The sequence below is a fragment of the Lasioglossum baleicum genome, chromosome 7 (assembly GCF_051020765.1).
Source record: "Lasioglossum baleicum chromosome 7, iyLasBale1, whole genome shotgun sequence".
Taxonomy (NCBI): domain Eukaryota; kingdom Metazoa; phylum Arthropoda; class Insecta; order Hymenoptera; family Halictidae; genus Lasioglossum; species Lasioglossum baleicum.
In genome coordinates this window covers 12,590,277-12,608,834 of record NC_134935.1, presented here as the reverse complement: position 1 = coordinate 12,608,834, position 18,558 = coordinate 12,590,277, and the positions used below count along the sequence as shown (strand labels likewise).

The 18,558-nt window shown below is 39.8% G+C and overlaps 1 protein-coding gene and 1 long non-coding RNA gene across 6 annotated transcripts in view; one reads left to right on the top strand and one right to left on the bottom strand.

Moving 5' to 3' along the window:
• Atg16 (Autophagy-related 16) overlaps positions 1–7,237 on the top strand; it is a 642,505-nt gene extending 635,268 nt beyond the window's left edge. For all 4 annotated transcript variants that reach the window (XM_076426920.1, XM_076426921.1, XM_076426919.1 and 1 more), the window contains one exon: positions 7,015–7,237. In XM_076426920.1, the coding sequence (XP_076283035.1) occupies positions 7,015–7,111 (97 nt within the window). In that variant the 3' untranslated portion in view covers positions 7,112–7,237. The remainder of the gene's footprint in view (positions 1–7,014) is intronic.
• On the bottom strand, positions 1,652–11,492 carry LOC143210249 (uncharacterized). 2 transcript variants are annotated; one of them, XR_013009216.1, is made up of 4 exons: positions 10,170–11,492; positions 4,023–9,263; positions 2,307–3,939; positions 1,652–2,233 (listed from the first exon to the last, which is right to left on the bottom strand). It is a non-coding gene; the product is annotated as an uncharacterized LOC143210249 (long non-coding RNA). The 2 variants fall into 2 exon arrangements; XR_013009215.1 differs by having other exon boundaries at positions 2,307–9,263.
• Positions 11,493–18,558: the final 7,066 nt, after the last annotated feature.

Sequence of the window (18,558 nt, the reverse complement as noted above, 5' to 3'; positions counted from 1 at the left end):
TTGGCTTGTAGCGACGGTCGCGCCCTTACCTGTCAAAAACACTGCAGATTGCTCAACTTTAAGTAAGCATAGCTCCTGAACCATTGATCCTACACGATCGAAACTTCAATCTGCAGCCGCTCCGGGTACAAATCTACTGTATTACATACCAAATACATCATTATTTATAGGAAAAAGGCACAAATTTTGAGTTCGATAATGTAAAGATTAGAGCACTGCTTTTAGGATCTATGTTGATTGGACATTTCTTATTCCTCACGGTGAGTACCATGAGGCCTACAAGTATCTTCTTTTTTCTCACCCTGCATAGGAAGCATTAATTTCCATATCGCTTCTGTAGAACTCGTCCAAATCTAGCTATTGCGGTGTGTTTAGCTACTCTAGTTAAAATGTTTGAAAATATCTTTCCTCCTACATAATTCTCATCCATTTGCGATCTATCGCAAAATATCGATAAATAAATGGTTTAGTTATGATACATGAATCGTTGTAATGCTGACCTATCCCATAAAACTCGATAAACCCTTCTATCGCAGTAGGGGTGGGCTTCCAGCTGAAACCTTCGAAAATTGATTCCCCTGCACATAATCCTTATCTATTTTCAATCTATTACAAAATAACAATAAACAAATACTTTAGCTACGATATATGAATCGTTGTTCTGCTATCCACCCCTCTAAAATTCACTAAGTCTGAAATTCAATGAGTCTGAATGACACCATTTGAATCATAAAACCATCCTACCAGTAATAATTCATGTTAATTATTTCCCAACGTAGCCAAAGTGTATCAAGCATTAAAATTACAGCTTCTAAATGACCCAACTGGGAAATATAATAGAATACCGTACCACACAGGAATGTCGGATCACACAGTGATCTCCGCGAGCGGCAAACTTTACAATAGTGCAACAAAGTTTCTTTGCATTCGCATAGTAAACCGCTGTTACAGTCCTCGTGAAATCCTAACAATGTTTTGCAAGCGAAAACGTCAGGTTTCCGAGGATCTTCCGGGCTCGTGGAGAGAGAGAGAGAGAGAGAGAGAGAGAGAGAGAGAGAGAACTTGCTGTCCTGTTTAGCACGTTTCGTTTGCCTGGAAGGTAACTTATCTATATTAATACTTAATAGACACCGTAAATTCATCAGCATATAGATCGCGAATGTATCTGCGCTCGCTTATCTCCGTGGATCGACGGTACTCTAGGCGAACTATAAATCGATAAAAGTGATGTAGCTTTTGCACCCGAAGTGTCGCCCACGGGTTCCTTTTCAATTTATAATTCACCTTAATTTCGGTGTATACGAAAGGGAAGGATAGCCAGCCTCGTTTCGTCCTTATCTTTATTACGTAGATACGGATAATTTCTATGATATTCAATACAATATCCTCGTATTACGTTCCCTATCAGATTAGCATTAATCTCTCTCCTGTTGATGCGCGTCGCCGCGCATAATAATTAACTGGGAAATCTTATTACCCCACAGATTTATCTATGTTTCATATTAACCTCCAAAGTATTTTATGATATTGCCGATATCTTACTTTATATTATAAAGTGTTTCTTTATCGTTAAAAATGCTGTGGTTTTATATCGGAAGTCCAGCGATGTAGGATACCGTAGCAGCGTTGCTCAACCTTGTTGGTTTGCGATTCAACAAATTTATTTGCAATGATACTACAACCCAAATATTTATAATATAATATATTTAAGAATCAATAAAATGGTGCACATTTGACAATAATTTTTGTATATGGATTATTATACAGGATGTGGCCGGACGGGGGTTACAACCGGGCAGGGGATGATTCTACATATAAAAATCAGTCGAAAAAAAGGAACAACATTTTCTAGTTTAACGCCTCGTTTTCGAGAAGATAGACTTTAAAGATCCGTCGGGTTCGCGTGCTTCAGTATACACAGGAAGTAGAATCGGTTGGTCATGATCAGACGCATCAGACGATTCCTATCAATAGCACGTGTATTTGCTGCATTTTCAAAATCGATTTTCTCGGAAACGATGCTACAAATGATAAAATGTTATTCCTTCTTTTCGGCTTATGTTTACATGTAGAATCATCCCCTGCCTGATTGTACCACCCGTCCGGCCACACCCTGTATAGATACATTACCACGGGATTAAAAACGATGCGTTTTAATATTTCGTGAAAATAATGCAAATATATGAAGTGTATTTACATACTCAGGTTTTCCGTAAATTCTGGGAACCCAGTCCTGAAAAAGTAGGCCAACATCTCATTTTACAATCGCATGTCTAAAAGCCACAAAAACAGATATTGTTACTTACATTATGGTAAATTTCGTTCCTCGTAGAGCTGCCCCACAAAATTTAAGTTTACGCACGGTACTCCGCAGATTTCACTGTTTTTCGTACTTTCCAGTCTTCGCAGTGCTGTCCCACAATATTGTTATTTACGTACATATTTCGCAGATTTTACTTGTTCCAGACTCCCCCGGCTTTGTAGTGTTGCCCCACAAAATTTACACTCGCTTACACTGAAATACGGACGTATCTGTACAATTTATTAATTTATTCTATTCCGTTGGGTGGATTTCATCAAACTTTTACTTAATTCCTCATTATCAAATGATTATTAATTGATACATTATTAAAATAAAATTGCCAAGTGTCCAGGAAGTGTGCACCTGTTCAAATGTTTCTCCTTCCGGTACTTCGACCACAGAGGAGTAACCAGCAGCCTATTTAACAACGTCTCCCTATAAAACTTCAGTTTAGGACTCCGACAATGAACTGCCTTCTTTAATCTGCCACGCAATCGCGGGGGAGGACGCTACCGGACATCGCCAAGAGTATGGTAGCTCGCCAGCAAAAGCAACGACCTGTCACAGGCGTCGCTTCTTTACGGTGACATTGGTTGCGGGTACGTTTCGCGTCATTTGCTGTGCGAACGACGGCAATCTAATCATTGTAGGTATTGTCAGGCCTGGGTCCCTTGAAATCCGTGGAGTCACCGTGGCGACTGTATGTCAATGAGCGCGCCATTAGGCGCCACTGTTCGTGGTCGACCAAGCATTCAGATATGCGTGTCGCTCGCGGCCACATAGATTGATGACAGAGATCCACGATTGTCTCGATAACCGGCGCAATTCCTTGCAGAATTGTCGCGACTCCCACGCGCCGCTCTATGAATTGCTACCCGCGATCGTTCACTTCCGCGACTCGTTCCGCCCGTAGTGTTCACGAATGCGTTCATTTATTTAGCTCGATACCGGCCGCGACACCGCCAGGCTTACTGCAGATTCCCGCTGTCGTTTTCTTGATTGTATATCCCGCATTCACCATAAGCGCGACCCGCCACTAGCTTAGGCGTCTTATCTCGGGTTACACGAGGATCCACCGGAGATTATTCAATACAACGACGGCGGACCGAACTTTGATAAAGTGCAAGCTTGAAAGTGTTACAACCGTACGAATCCAGAATCAGATTATGGTTGGATGGTCCTTCTATCGTTTTGAGCCTGACTCGGTCATGTTCCCGTCGATAAATATTTTTTGCACTCGTTCGTCGTGATATCTTGGCTTCTAGGTGTAATTCTGTAACACGTGATGAAATGACCTGTTACGTCTTCACAGTTTTCTATTATACCAAAAAATGCATAAAATTCGCAGTTTATTCATAATCATTTTTGAGCAGCGGTCGTTATAAATGTACTTAATAAAATAACCACAAATGATAATAGTGGGCAATCGTGTTTAAAGAAATATATTACTGATTTTACAGAAAAATGTTCCTGAAAAACGTTTCCTAAAAATCATGTTAGAATACACTTTCCTGGTCGGTCTGTTTCAACAAAGGAGTGTCCGATCATAGCAGCAGACTCGTAATCTTCGCAAGACAGTCGTGCAATTAAATCCATAAAGATACCATTCATTTCGTCCGCTTCGAGCGATGTCTAGCCTTATCCGAGCACAGATCCAAGACGATTAGGAATGATTGTTTTAATTATGTCGAGCGCGAATGGATAAACAAGATGCACTTACGCGACAGAATGAGCAACGCTGATTTACCAAAGCTTTTCTTTTCTTAAGTGATCTCCCTGGGACGGTATCCTTTCCCGTTAAAATCCTTACGCTTCTTATAATCCATAGTCCGGAGGTGAAACTGGAAATCTACTGTCGTTCTTCTCACGGGTTTTAGTTTGTAACTTCTTTCTCGTTCTGGGCGTTCTGGACGAAGCGTTAGAATGACGTCCATACTTACCCAACATTGGTAAAAACAATACAGCAAAATTCGTAACAAGTTAAATGCTTCATTAAATGTGCTTTTAAATTATTTTTTCGTTACATCGTTTGTTCGAAGTTACATAGGAGACTTGTTCATTTCAACACGTAACATTTGTGTGCAAAACTGAGGAAAACAAGTAGAAGACTCAAACGTATCGAGCCACTCAAAGAAAATCCTAGTTTTCCGGTCAACGACGATGTCGGCTCAGAAGTACGGGAAAGATTGAGCGTTGGAGTGTCTTCTCGAACAATAACACATCCAGTGTACACACAATATCCTATCAGTCTTGTGTACACACGTTACCCACACATTTGCCGACGCGACGAAGACAAATACCGGACGCGCGGAAAAGTGCCGAAAGAAGGAACGAGGCTGATAAATACCGGTGTGTCGGAAAAAGCGGATCTCCGGCTGAGGGAGGGGAGGGAGAATGTAAATAGCCGGTGATAATTAGATGAGCAGAGCCGGCGAGAAATCTGGATAAAATTGTTGACGAAACTTCGATCGCGCCAGGGCACAAAGCAAACAGTTGAAGCGCGATGAATGATGGGGGAAAACGGGAAAACGGAGCCAAGGGGGCTAAAGCGGTGGCCGACGAGTGACCGACATGCCGGCCCCGAGTACGTAAACTTTGTTTCTGACAAAAAGCCCCGGTTTATATAGGACGGGAACAACAACCGGGTGCTGGGGAAAAAGTATTCAGCGGGAACAAGCGTCGCGACGACCGCCCGTCGAGAACGGCGACCGCTGTCGCCGCCACAGGCATCGCTACCAACCATGACAACGACCATATTTTTCAAAGTGTCCCGGCTCCGTATCCGGGGATACCTTTGCGAGAGCTACCTACGCGGGCCCCGGTGTGTATATTGCCGTCGTGATAAAGGAGACCTATCCGTTTTTGCCGAAGGAGCCCCGTGGAAATAAGCTTTTTCGAACGCCGTTGCTTTTCCTCTTTCCTTCTTTTTCCTCCCTTTCCCCGTCTTCTTTGTTTCGCTTTTCCTTTCATTGCGTCACGTTCTACGAGCCGGACCGATTTTTTTCTTCATCATTTTTTCCTAGAAAATTATTAGCTGCAGACGTTCCTTATTTTTGAGATACAGATACATCTGAAAATTAGAAAACAAATTTTGTTGTTATTCTCTTCGGCAGTACAACCATTATTGACGTGCCGGGTTTGTATGAATCATTAGATCGTCAAGAGTAAAACAGTTTGTTCTGGGATGACACGAAAAATCTGACAAAAATTATGAAAATTGCACACCTTTAATAGAAAAATAAATTTCCATATTATCTCTCCGAGATTTCCGAGAATTCTCTGTCGGGCAAAATAATTCGTCGAAAAGATTCAGTCTAGGTGGTTCATGTAATAAACAAAGGATCCCGAATATGTTACTCGCGGAGGTTTCATTGCGAAAACATCTATTTATTAGAGTGCGCAATTGTGTATGCGCATAGCTAACAATATACCTCGACTTTGCGAGGACTCCTCCGTCTTTGTACAAATGGGTGACTGTGTGTCGAAACGATAAGGGTGGCGCTATATTAAAAGCAATTTTAGATGCGCTGCTTGAAAACTGTCCAATAGAGGACTTGATCCTTTACGAGGGGTACAAGAGAGAGGGGCGAGGAGGGGGCAAAGTCAAGTACCGCATAAACTTTTTAATCATATTTTTATGAATCTAATTTTTCTTTAGCACGTCGTTCCACTCGCTCGTTGTACTTGACCTTTATAGTATTCCAAAAATATACAGCTGGTTTATGTTCGTTTCGCGCGAGCGCGATCTCTCTCCGCGAAGTTTTACTCGGGACTCGAAAGGTACGTCATTTCAGCGCGTTTGTCCTCGCATAGAAACACCCTTTTACGATTCCACGGAACCCTGTGAATCACCCCCGGGAATTCAAGGTTTTATAGACCTTTTGCTACACAAGCGAAGCCGCTTGGACCAGAAAATTACGTGCCGCCTGTGTATTTCCACATTCAAATGGAATCTTTAGCGGAAACGATTCGGCACCCATCCCGTGTAACCAGTGGCCCGGTGACCATGAATGCTTTGATATCTCCACATTGATGACAATAATCGTTTCTGAACTTCGCTCTCCGCGATAACGCTGTTGGATCGTTCGAAAGAAAACTGCTTAGATCGAGCTTGCGAAACAAAAGGATCGCTACATTCTGACCGTAAACTTTGATCGTTGGACTTCTGTAACTTCGTGTAAAAATGGGTTACGATGTTTTAACTCCGCTCATTTCGAAGACTGAAGTTGCCGTTTCCGCATCCTCGAAGTGACAGTAGCTTCAATTAGGCACTTTTTAACAGACCTGCTTTTATTATTAAAGGAAGTGAGGAACTGAAGTTGTGACTTTTTTCGTTTGAAATTTTGCAAATTCGAACGACCAAGGAATGTAAAAAATTGTTAAGCCATCGAGTTATACATGTTTCATATACAGAGTGTTTCTTTTAAACGAGCGTATTATACAATAAATAATAAGAAAAAGATCTAGTTCCATATGTCCAGTAGTTACCTTAAAAAAATTTTCAAAAATCTCTTATTTTCACTGTGGTTACACGAGGAGCCTCCCGTAAGGGTTAACCAAAAAATCAAGTTAGGCCCGTTGCTGAAAACACTGAAAACTGAAGCACTCGCTGAGAACTTCCGCGTATACCGTATGTTTGGCGCAACTCGCCGAGCGCCGAGTAAAGCGTGAACCAGAGAAGCCTAATTGATCTGTTGCATGGTCTGTTTCAGGGCGGTGGTGACGGCAGTGTCCTGGCATCCTCAAGGCACCTATCTGGCATCGGTGGACCGAGCAAAAACGGTGACGGTGTGGGGCGATCATGTTTGATAGGATGAGTGATCCCGAAACGGACGATTATTTCGCGCGCGGAGGTCGACGCGTTCTTTTGTGTCGGGGTGGACGTTTACCGAGCTGAAGCAAAAACTCGGAGAGAGAGAGAGAGAGAGAGAGAGAGAGAGAAATAAAGTAATACAAAAAAGCATGGAAACACTCGCAGGAGTATCGACGCCACAAAGGACAGGCCGACGCAAGATAATGAAAATCAGTGGCCGGTCGGGGCTCCGCCGGTTTGCGAAAGACACCGTGTCGTGGATTGGTACACGGTAGGGGTCTATTGTACATAAAACCACGCCGTTCTTGCCCCTAAAGGCTGTCGGAAACTCCTTTCACATAGGGCGACCGCCCCGACCACCCCAACACACCCGCGAAATTCAACAAACTTGTTGTTTAGTTACCCTTTTTTTTTTGAGATTCACTATAGACACGATCGTTCCACTTGTAAGAGACTGTTCCCGCGTTCCAATCGTCTGTGCCGGGAGACTCGATCGTCCCTCTGTTTTGCTCGGAAAATAACGAAAATATACGAAACGGTTTTTCTACTCGCTACTTCGTTCGGTTTTTGTCAAACGCCCTGTTCTTTTTATATATTTCTGTCAATCCTCTCGCATGCTATTCGAGCGACCGGTGCAGTTCTAGTCTCGGTGCTCAATCGGTCTCGAAATCAAAAATGCAATCCCTGCCCAAAACTGCACATCCGTACAATCTTTACAAACGGACGTTAACCCTTTGCACACGAAGCTGTTTTGATTGCACGATTTGAACGTTTATTATATACATATTTATCTAGATATTATCTAGATATTAGATAGATAGTTTCCGTTGCACATGATCTTTTTCATTTGGCGACAGAATCGGAAAGGAGGTGATTCTACGTAGAAAAGTAGGTAGAAATTATAGAATAAAATTTTTTTATACAAGGACTTTGTTTTCGAGAAAATTGAGTTTGAAAATTCGGTGGACACGCGTGCTATTGAATAGGAATCGTCCGGCGCGTCTGCTCATGACCTACACATTCTACTTCTTACAAATGCTAAGCACGTGGACTTGGCGGATTTTCAAAGTCAATTCTCTCAAGAACAAAGCGTCGTATGAAAAATTTTTATTCTGTATTTTCTACTTATTTTTCGTCACGTAGAATCGCCTCCTTTCCGATTGTACCATCCTGTATAATTGGTAACGTCTGGTACCATTTAATTTCATTTTCCTATCGTAGAATTTATTTTGCATTACAACATAGTCATTTGTAATTATGCCTCAGTTGGGTCAGTCTTGTGCAAAGGGTTGAAATTGGATCAAACCACTTGAATATTTTCTTGAGATGGTGACCGAAAACAGTTCGATTCAACAAAAAGATTTATAAAATTTTTGCCAAGCTATTATTCAAAATTTTCATTCGAATATTCTAATGTTTGGATACGGGATGCTGTAAGGTACGAGAAGCATTACTAGGCTGTAAAATATGCAACTTGTTGATACTAGATTAACTGTTATATTTCTACGATGAAAAAAGTATAGCTAGAAATTAAGGTTTCGAATGAATCCGGACAGTGTTAGAGGGATCAAACAAATTTGTATTCGTCGAACAAAGTTCCCTTTCCTCTATGGTTTGATGTACGTTTGCAACAAGTGACAGGACGCGCACAATATTATTCATACTTTGTCTCGTAGGTTAATCCTTGGAAAGTCTCGAAAAGTCTTTCTTTGCGTGAGGCTACGATTTGATTTCGTCGACGCCGATGATCAATGCAACCGCGATATCGAGTCTACTCGTTCGTCGTAAGTCTGATAGAAATAAAAATAATAATAATACCGAGTGAACTGCATTGTACAAAGTTTATTTGGTTGGGTGTATCGAGTAACCTGTTACGTTGTGCCGAGCGTCGTTTTCGCTGTATGCCAACTAGACTGCGGGGTTTTCTACAAAATAACAATTGTCTACAGAAAATCCGCAGTCTAATGATAAGATACATTACAATCGACTGCTCTGAATGGGCTGTTTGATGTTAAGCAATCATCAGTGTGTGCTACACTGCCAGTGTTTGTTAACAACGCTGAGCGGACCGGTTCTTGCAAACTCTCAAGCTCTTCCCTGTAGATTCCATTCGAGGGACGCTGGACAAAGTGTGTTTGGGATAATTTCCTAAAATCAATGATAATCTTTCAAAAAATTGAAATTATTTAACATCTCCACTGAAACTGTTTGTCTTATCTAAATCGTAAGTACTCGTCAAGAGTCGTGAACTAAATACATAGTCGGCACAGGAAGCTGGGCGAACGCTACAAACATTCAGAGCGTTCAGACAAGCGTAAACACATACTTATATACTCGCTTTCAATCGCCTTTCCAATACATCGCAGAGTTAATCTTATCTCAGCACCTCCAGCTGTACTGCTATTAATTCGTGTAATAAAATTCGCCGTCAGGAAGCTCGGAATTAAACAGCGGAAGCGTATAAAAACTTTAGATAAGCCGTGGATTTTATCGTACCTTTGTCGCGGATCTTTATTCGAGATTAAAATTTTCCTGCCTTTGGAAGCGCGAAATTCGTTTTTCTTTATGTAATTTTACTAACGAGGAATTGTAGACAGTAGACTGTAGGGACATATTAAGTTGGGCAAAAAGAAATCCATCATTTCTCCGCTTGAGATAACGTAAAAATAATGGATTTCTTTTTCCCCAACCTAATATAATGCGCATGTAGGTAACTATTAAGAGTGAAATCGACCCTTAAAAATTCTCGATTTTTTAAATTTTATATGTGATTTTAAAAGTTCTCGATTTTTTAAATTTTATAAAAAATTGATAAATGTTTTACTAGACGTTAGCTAAAAACTTTTTAATGGGTTGTGTAGTTTTTTATACCTCATTTTTTTCTGTGATGTCAAAGTAACCTTGTCAAGACTCTTTCAAGGTCAACTCAAAGTCATCATATTATAGGTTGATACGATGCAACAGCGTGGTGTTAACGAAAGGCGCATTGACTTTGAAAGAATACAATTGTATATGATATTCAATCTGATGCTTCTCCGATTAAAAATTAGTTACTGTTAGAAAAACAAAGAAACACAGGTGAAGGAGCAAAATGTCGAGCGTTCTGAGTGGTTATTCGGTCCGAAACACGCTCTCTCCAGCTTCCCCCAATTTCTCTTTGAAAATTGGATTCCCAGAAGCTCGTTGTTACCAGTTTGGAGTTTTGCAGGTATCGTTTCGCCGTATTCACCGTGGAATTCGAACGACGGTGTGTTCCGGCGGCTTGCGTTGAACATTGTAATCGAATACTCTTTCTTCGACCGTACCTTTTCGTGTGTTACTCGCGCTTTACTAGTTTACTAGTTCTCGAACCTGAAAAAACAGTTCGCCACACCGCCGTACAGCACAATAATTAGCGACTGCTAATCTCGACCAGCGGTGGGCGGAACGTCGACTGCTTTTGTAATCGGAACACGTATAAAGTACCGAATACGTAAATCAATAGTCGAATACCTTGGCATTTTGTATTCGATCCTGTAGTGTGAACAAAAAATGAATTGCAAGTTGATATTTTTTAAAAACGCTCTTTGCCCATCGCTGGATTCCGACGTCTAGAGATAAGATCGAAAATGGTTCTAAAACGTGATCCACGCGGAGATTCGCTGGTAGCGATCGCCAGCGACACACAAACAAACAAAAATATGCCAATTTATATAGCTTTTCATATTTTTGATACGAACTTAAGTTAAACCGTTAATTCGGATACTCTGCACGCATTCGCGATACTGGTACAGGACACGGTCCGACTATCCACGATGGATTTCGTTTAGTTTGATTGGCTCGCGCACGAGCAAACCGTCGAAGTCTCGTTTCGTGAAAGTTCGTTGATCGTTCGTTGTAAACTGTTATGGAGAAGTAATCCGTTGATGTAACTCGGTTCTAAACTGCATGTGGTAATGGTGTACGTGTACGGGATCGTCGCGATTAACATTTGTTTATCATAGAGGGAACGATAACGCCGTAATGAATGATATTGTTAATGTATAAGTTTTACGCAGGATGAAAATATTGATTCGCTAATTTTCGGTCTCTTAAGAAACGCATCGATACGATGTCAAACAATAGTACAGAAAAGATTTCTGATATTATTTGTTCCGTTTCGTTGTTTTGTTTGGTGTACTGTTTTTGGCGTATTAAAGAAAAAGATTTATTGTTTGCGTCCAATTTACGTAACTACTTTAACATTGTGCACGTCGCACAATTATAATCTTGCATTATTCTATCAGTAATATTCATTTCAACAGGAACGTTGTATACACTGTTCGCACATGTAAATATGTATTAAACGTTTCCTTCTTGTATTTTTTAAAATATTATGTGCATTCATTTAATTCCAACCCTCCCCCTCCCCCCCATTTGCACAATATGAAAGTATTCAGACTTCAATAAGTTTAATTTAACATTTCAATTTTTATTTCAGTCAATAAGCTATTTTAATTCTATTGAGCTTTTGAGATTGACTATCAGTCAAGGTGTTCATTTTTAATACAGTAGAATCTTGATTTTTTAAAATTGTTTTATTGGAGCTCTTTAGACCCTTAAATGGGTCCATTTAGAATCTCGATTATCCAATTATATCTAATTCTTAAAAGATTTATGTACAGCACAGTGTATTGTATAAATTAATAATGATTTAGCATAGTAACTACGTAATTGTTTTGTTATTCAAACATACAGATTCTCTTGATTAGTTTGAATAATCGCGGTTCCACTAAATTATACGATTTTGTAGAATGATATAGGAACATCGGGGTTCACCGAAGCAGATCAATTATTTCAATGACAATAATAATCATTTCTAATGTTTCATTATATTTTTGCAAACGACGAATACGTTTATAATAATTAGGCGTACGTTGTTGAGGTCCGTCGGAAATGTCGCTGAAAGTTCCCACGATCCAATTATTTCGCGTTGCTTTAATGGAAACACGGTACGTATAGAAACCTAGAAACATTCTATGCATGTTTTTCATTTTTACGGAATCCTTTTTCAACCTGGCATTGTCGTAGCAGGTAAAAAGTTTCTTTGTTGCGGCCGAAGGACATGCTTCCACAGAACAGGTTGTTATTCGAAGATTTTTCTGGGCAACTCGCAAAGATCTGAGAACGCCGCAAACGGTCTCTCTTAAAAATCCCGAATACACCATCCCCGTTCCGAGAATGTCTCGATTCACCATGGAGCGAAAGGCTGTTTCATAGTAAAGAAACAAACCACGCTGTACTTTATCTTTTGTTCCCCTTTCCGCGGGTTTTCAAAGCAAACAACAAACATTCTAAATAAGTCATCGTCTAAAATCGACATTTTCCTAGAGCCGTTCACTGCCAGTCGAATATTCTTTACAGCCATGAGCGTTCCCAGACATTTTTCGTTTTACATAAAACTTGTCAAAAGATTCCCTGCAGGAATATAATATGTTTTACATTTTTATCACAAAACACTCAACAATTTTTAAATTAATAAAGTTATCAGCTGCAAAATAAATAGTTCTGACTAATTTCACCCAGAAGCGAACCTCTGCATTTAACCGTAATTTTCCTGCTCAAGTATATAAACTAATCCAACGTCAACAGTTCCTACACGTTGCTCGCGAGTTAAAAGTTATTTTCCTGAATGAAACATCAAGTGCGGTCCAATTTATTTTCCAAACTATGAATCTCCAAATTTCCCGAACACTGTATTTAATGCTACAAGTACCTGTCAACCTAACTGTATCACCGGAAGATAATTTATTTTAGCAGAACTTGAATTGATTAATAGTACACAATTGGCCAATTGTTTGCCGTTTCCGTAATATTCCAATGAAAACGCGATTACAGCGACACGTAGAACTCACGTGAATCCATTAAACAATCTACACTAGAATAGCACGCATCAATGAACCGTTCACAGCTGCCACAATAGAAATCTGACAATTACATGTGACGTTTGAAAACATATTCATTCGTGTTCCATTGTTTTGTTTACTATTAACAACGCCGCTGCGTGTATGTGTGTATACATATATACAACACTAGCTCCCTCCCATCATTCGACATCTGATTGCTAGTTGACACACAACAGTTTTATTTGCAGGAAAAATCAATTCCATTCGGTTGACGGTGCAATTCTACCGTTCACAGGCACCAAACAAGACGCCTTGTTAACTGTTGCGTCTCTTGTGCCAGCTTATACATACAACTGAAGTAATATCGCAGTATTTAACTTCGATACTGACACCTTCTCGACGGCGCTGATTACGCTCTCTTAATGCGAAAGGTAAAGAACGCTTGCAGTGGATGCTAACTCAAACTTGAACGCTTGGATATACTTGATTTCTTTAATGATATCGAGATACGTCGCAACATTAAATTTAATGCTCGACTTAGATTTTCGTTGTGGTAAGATGGAATTGTTTCTGGTATATGAAAGTCATTTCATGTATTTGGGAGCTAATGCAAATTACGCCTCTTAAACGAAAAAATAAATATATAAAAAAAACTTTAAAAACCACGTGTATATTAAAATGCACTAAAAAGGAGAAAATACTTTTTTTAGACATTAGTCACTATAAATAAAAGGGTGGAGCACTCAACTATATTGACGTAATCTTCCTGGGCGCTCCACCGTTTTATTTATCGTCACTAATGTTTAAAAAAATTATTTTCTCCTTTTTAGTGCATTTTAATATAAGCGTGGTTTTTAAAAAGTTTGTTTTTATATATTTTTTTATTTTCTACTTTTTAGTCTTTGTTAAATGGAACGCAAGATATAGTAATACTGGTATGAAATAGTAAGATATATATAGAAACGCAAGATATGGAAATACGCGAGATAGAATGAGGGGATGACTCCGAGAGACGACGTCTCTTGATGGAGTACGAAATTGTCCGAAACGGAACTGAATGGACGGAACACCACACTGAGCTCCTTCGATACGAAATGGGTTAGTGGACGGGGGATGAGTCGGAGTGGGAATGCGTAGTGGAGTAGGGAGCGCTGGCGCGCGGAGTGGGGATCGCCGAACGCGATGACGTACTATCGAGTATCGCGCGACGAGATGTGACGGTCAATATTAAAATTTCTTTTTCTCCTGAACGCACAGTTTTTTAAAAATTTGTTTTTAATATTGCAATGTCATGCAGTTTTGAGTTATGTTTAATGTTTCAAGTCTCTAGCTCACCGGGAAGTGGTTTAAAATTCGATTACAAGATTTGACTCATACAACATCAACAACAACAGCGCGGCAAGCTAATACAAGCGTGGTAAAAATGGGACTTTTGAGGCCAATCGCAGTCTAGATCGATCTTTTATCTAGCGTTTTTGACTACTGAAAAACCCCATTTTTGTATTATCGCTCCTTTGTATTGTCTACCCTCTTAGAGTCTATTATTGTACACCAAATCTGAAACTGATCTAAAACTAAAAATTTCGTGACATCACAAAAATTCGCTGACACTTCTCATGATTGCGGTAAAGGCTTGTATTATTTTTTGGAATAATTTAAGAAACAATTTTTATTTTGCATGAACATCCGCAGTCTACATACCACGCGATACGGTGTACAAAATTCATCATATCTCCTAAAAAACAACGAAGACAGATAGATCGCACGTTTACCTGAACTTTTCTCATTGTTTACAGTCGCACAATGACGTCCGGAAGTGTGTCGCTCGATGTTTTGCAACACGCGTGTATAAATTCAGTCAAACAGCAAACCTCGATACACTCGCGCGATACACACCGTGATACTGTTGCTTCCTTTTTCTGTAGTCGCGTAAGCTTATAATATATATCGTGGATAGTAAGGCATAATAAGTCGGCAAACATAGAGAGTTGCCTCCTCGTGAGCTGTATACGTACATGTATCCAGAATCCCCCTCGCAGTATTCGACTACATATAGCCACGGCGTGTATCTGACAGTACCTAATGTGCTTTCAAAAGCGCTCATTAGTCACTGAAATGCGGTCGCGAAGTGACAACTCGCACGTGGAATATTATACGGTCGAAGAACTTCCGTTATGCCGTATCGCGCGGGCGTTGCACATCCTCTTCGCGCATGCACCGCGCTCGCGTCTCTCTGTTTCTAACTTTCGCATTATACGCCCTTTGTCCGCGATTCGACAGTTTCGACAGTTTCGCAATGGAACGTGAGAATGCGGCGAAGCGGCCAGGGAACCCGCTTGCAAACGACGTTAAAGTTCGATCGAACGGCCGCATCTGGGCCACCGAAATTTTTCTCTTTCGAGCACGTCGACCGCCGTATCCTGCAAGCACGCCACCCTAGCCGGTACACGTGTGCACCCTTGTGTACCACCCCCGCACGGGCACACGTGCGCTACACCCCCGTGGTCTACCGGATAAACATCGTGATCAATTACAACGACTTTGAAAAAGGCTAGACACTGTGATGAAAAAGGGTCCGATCCCCCTTTTATCAGAAACGTTCTTTCCTACAAGAATTATCTAAAATCTAAACTATACAGGGTGTCTCAAAATTAGGTCCGGAGCCGAAAATGGGAGGTTCCTGAGATCATTTCAAGCGACATTTTCCTTTGAAAAAATGTCGTCCGCGGCTTCGTTAACGAGTTATTAACGAAAAACACGGACCAATCAGAGCGCGAGCTAGACGCGTGCAGCCCGGCGCGCCGGCAGCCGAGTGTCGGTGGCACGCCGCGATGTCGTAACGAACAAAAGTTTCTCGATGATGTGAATCCTCACCAATTTCGATAAGCTTTGGATATGTTGTCAATACCATGATTCTGAACAACATTTCCCTTCACAGTTTCTGTCGATCGGCTTTAGTTTACGACATTATTGTAAAAATTTGTAATTGTAAATCGATCGATGTACTATTTCCTATCCGATTTCGATAATCTTTGGATATGTTGTCAATACCATGATTCTGAACAACATTTCCCTTTACAGTTTCTGTCGATCGGCTTTAGTTTACGATATTATTGTAAAAATTTGTAATTGTAAATAGTTCGATGTACTATTTCCTATCCGATTTCGATAAGCTTTGGATATGTTGTCAATACCATGATTCTGAACAACATTTCCCTTTACAGTTTCTGTCGATCGGCTTTAGTTTACGATATTATTGTAAAAATTTGTAATTGTAAATCGATCGATGTACATACTATTTCCTCGCCGATGTCGATGAGCTTCATTTCAAAGGAAAAAGATATTTAAAACATCGAATTTATAACATATTTCAAAGTCATCGAAATCGGTGAGGACCCACATCATCGGCAACTTTACCCGAACGATAGAAGAAGTACAAACTTATTGAATTAAAAACTCACTTATTCAGCCGTAAATCCATTTGACTACCACATACAACCACCACACTTTTACATAATCTTCGAATCGGTGTTTTCGAGAATCATGTGATTCTCGAAAAATCAATATCTCCTTGGGAACGATTTCATTTGTTTTAAACGACGCCTTCATCGAATACATTGTACGCTGGGAGAGCACAGTTTCGCGCGGCATCGCGAAGAGCATCGAACTCTTTCCGCGTCGGAGTAAGTAATTTCGTTCGATATCGATACGAGTTATAAAAGTGTGCTACGAGTTCAACAATTATGTAAAAGTGTGGTGGTTGTATGTGGTAGTCAAATGGATTTACGGCTGAATAAGTGAGTTTTTGATTCAATAAGTTTGTGCTTCTTCTATCGTTCGGGTAAAGTTGCCGATGATGTGGGTCCTCACCGATTTCGATGACTTTGAAATATGTTATAAATTCGATGTTTTAAATATCTTTTTCCTTTGAAATGAAGCTCATCGACATCGGCGAGGAGATAGTATGTACATCGATCGATTTACAATTACAAATTTTTACAATAATATCGTAAACTAAAGCCGATCGACAAAAACCGTAAAGGGAAATGTTGTTCAGAATCATGGTCTTGACAACATATCCAAAGCTTATCGAAATCGGACAGGAAATAGTACATCGATCGATTTACAATTACAAATTTTTACAATAATATCGTAAACTAAAGCCGATCGGCAGAAACTGTAAAGGGAAATGTTGTTCAGAATCATGGTATTGACAACATATCCAAAAATTATCGAAATCGGATAGGAAATAGTACATCGATCGATTTACAATTACAAATTTTTACAATAATATCGTAAACTAAAGCCGATCGACAGAAACTGTAAAGGGAAATGTTGTTCAGAATTATGGTCTTGACAACACATCCAAAGATCATCGAAATCGGATAGGAAATAGTACATCGATCGATTTACAATTACAAATTTTTACAATAATGTCGTAAACTAAAGCCGATCGACAGAAACTGTAAAGGGAAATGTTGTTCAGAATCATGGTATTGACAACATATCCAAAGCTTATCGAAATTGGCGAGGATTCACACCATCGAGAAACTTTTGTTCGTTACGACATCGCGGCGTGCCACCGACACTCGGCTGCCGGCGCGCCGGGCTGCACGCGTCTAGCTCGCGCTCTGATTGGTCCGTGTTTTTCGTTAATAACTCGTTAACGAAGCCGCGGACGACATTTTTTCAAAGGAAAATGTCGCTTGAAATGATCTCAGGAACCTCCCATTTTCGGCTCCGGACCTAATTTTGAGACACCCTGTATATCGATATGAATTGTAGTAACTGAAATGCCGTGTTTACTCTGACACAAAATTGTCAAATATCTCGTGAAGTATTGACATTTCGATGACCTTGGGCTAGTACTTTTAACAAAAAAATATGGGGTGCATGAAAGAATAAAGTGTAATTGCACTTTTTCAGTACAAAACAACGTTCATTGTTTATTATATTATGCTCATATTATTTCGCTTCTCACACAGAGAAGTTGGAAGTATTGGTTCAAGGATGTGAACGCTAGAGGTACGTGTAAACATAAGGTTGTAAACACAAGTCGTAGTATAAATCCTCGGTCACGTTTATGTAGTGTTTGCATTTAGAAGATACGCTTTACAAACGATAACGAAGATAATGAAAATAAATAAAAGTAAATAGTACTTGACAAATGTCACTTGATGCATTTGACATACGACGGTCCACGTTTCATGCTTTTGACTGTCCAAAAACAGTACTCATTACAACTCTATATGTAGAGTGTGGTGATAACAGAGTTGTGCAGAATTACAATTGAATTATTCCATGAATTATAATTATAAAGTAATTCAATTACATTGTAATTCAGTCATATTGTAATTTATAATTCAGATCTTCATTCAATTAAATTACAATGTAATTCGTAATTACAATTGGAGTACAATTATAAAATACTTTGTAATTAAATTACAATGTGATTCGTAATTGCAATTGGAGTACAATTGGAGTAAAATAGCGTTACGTATTATGAACGAGGACGAGGAATAGAAACTACGCCGCATAGATAGCAAACAAAGGTATATGAAAGAAAAACATAAAAATAT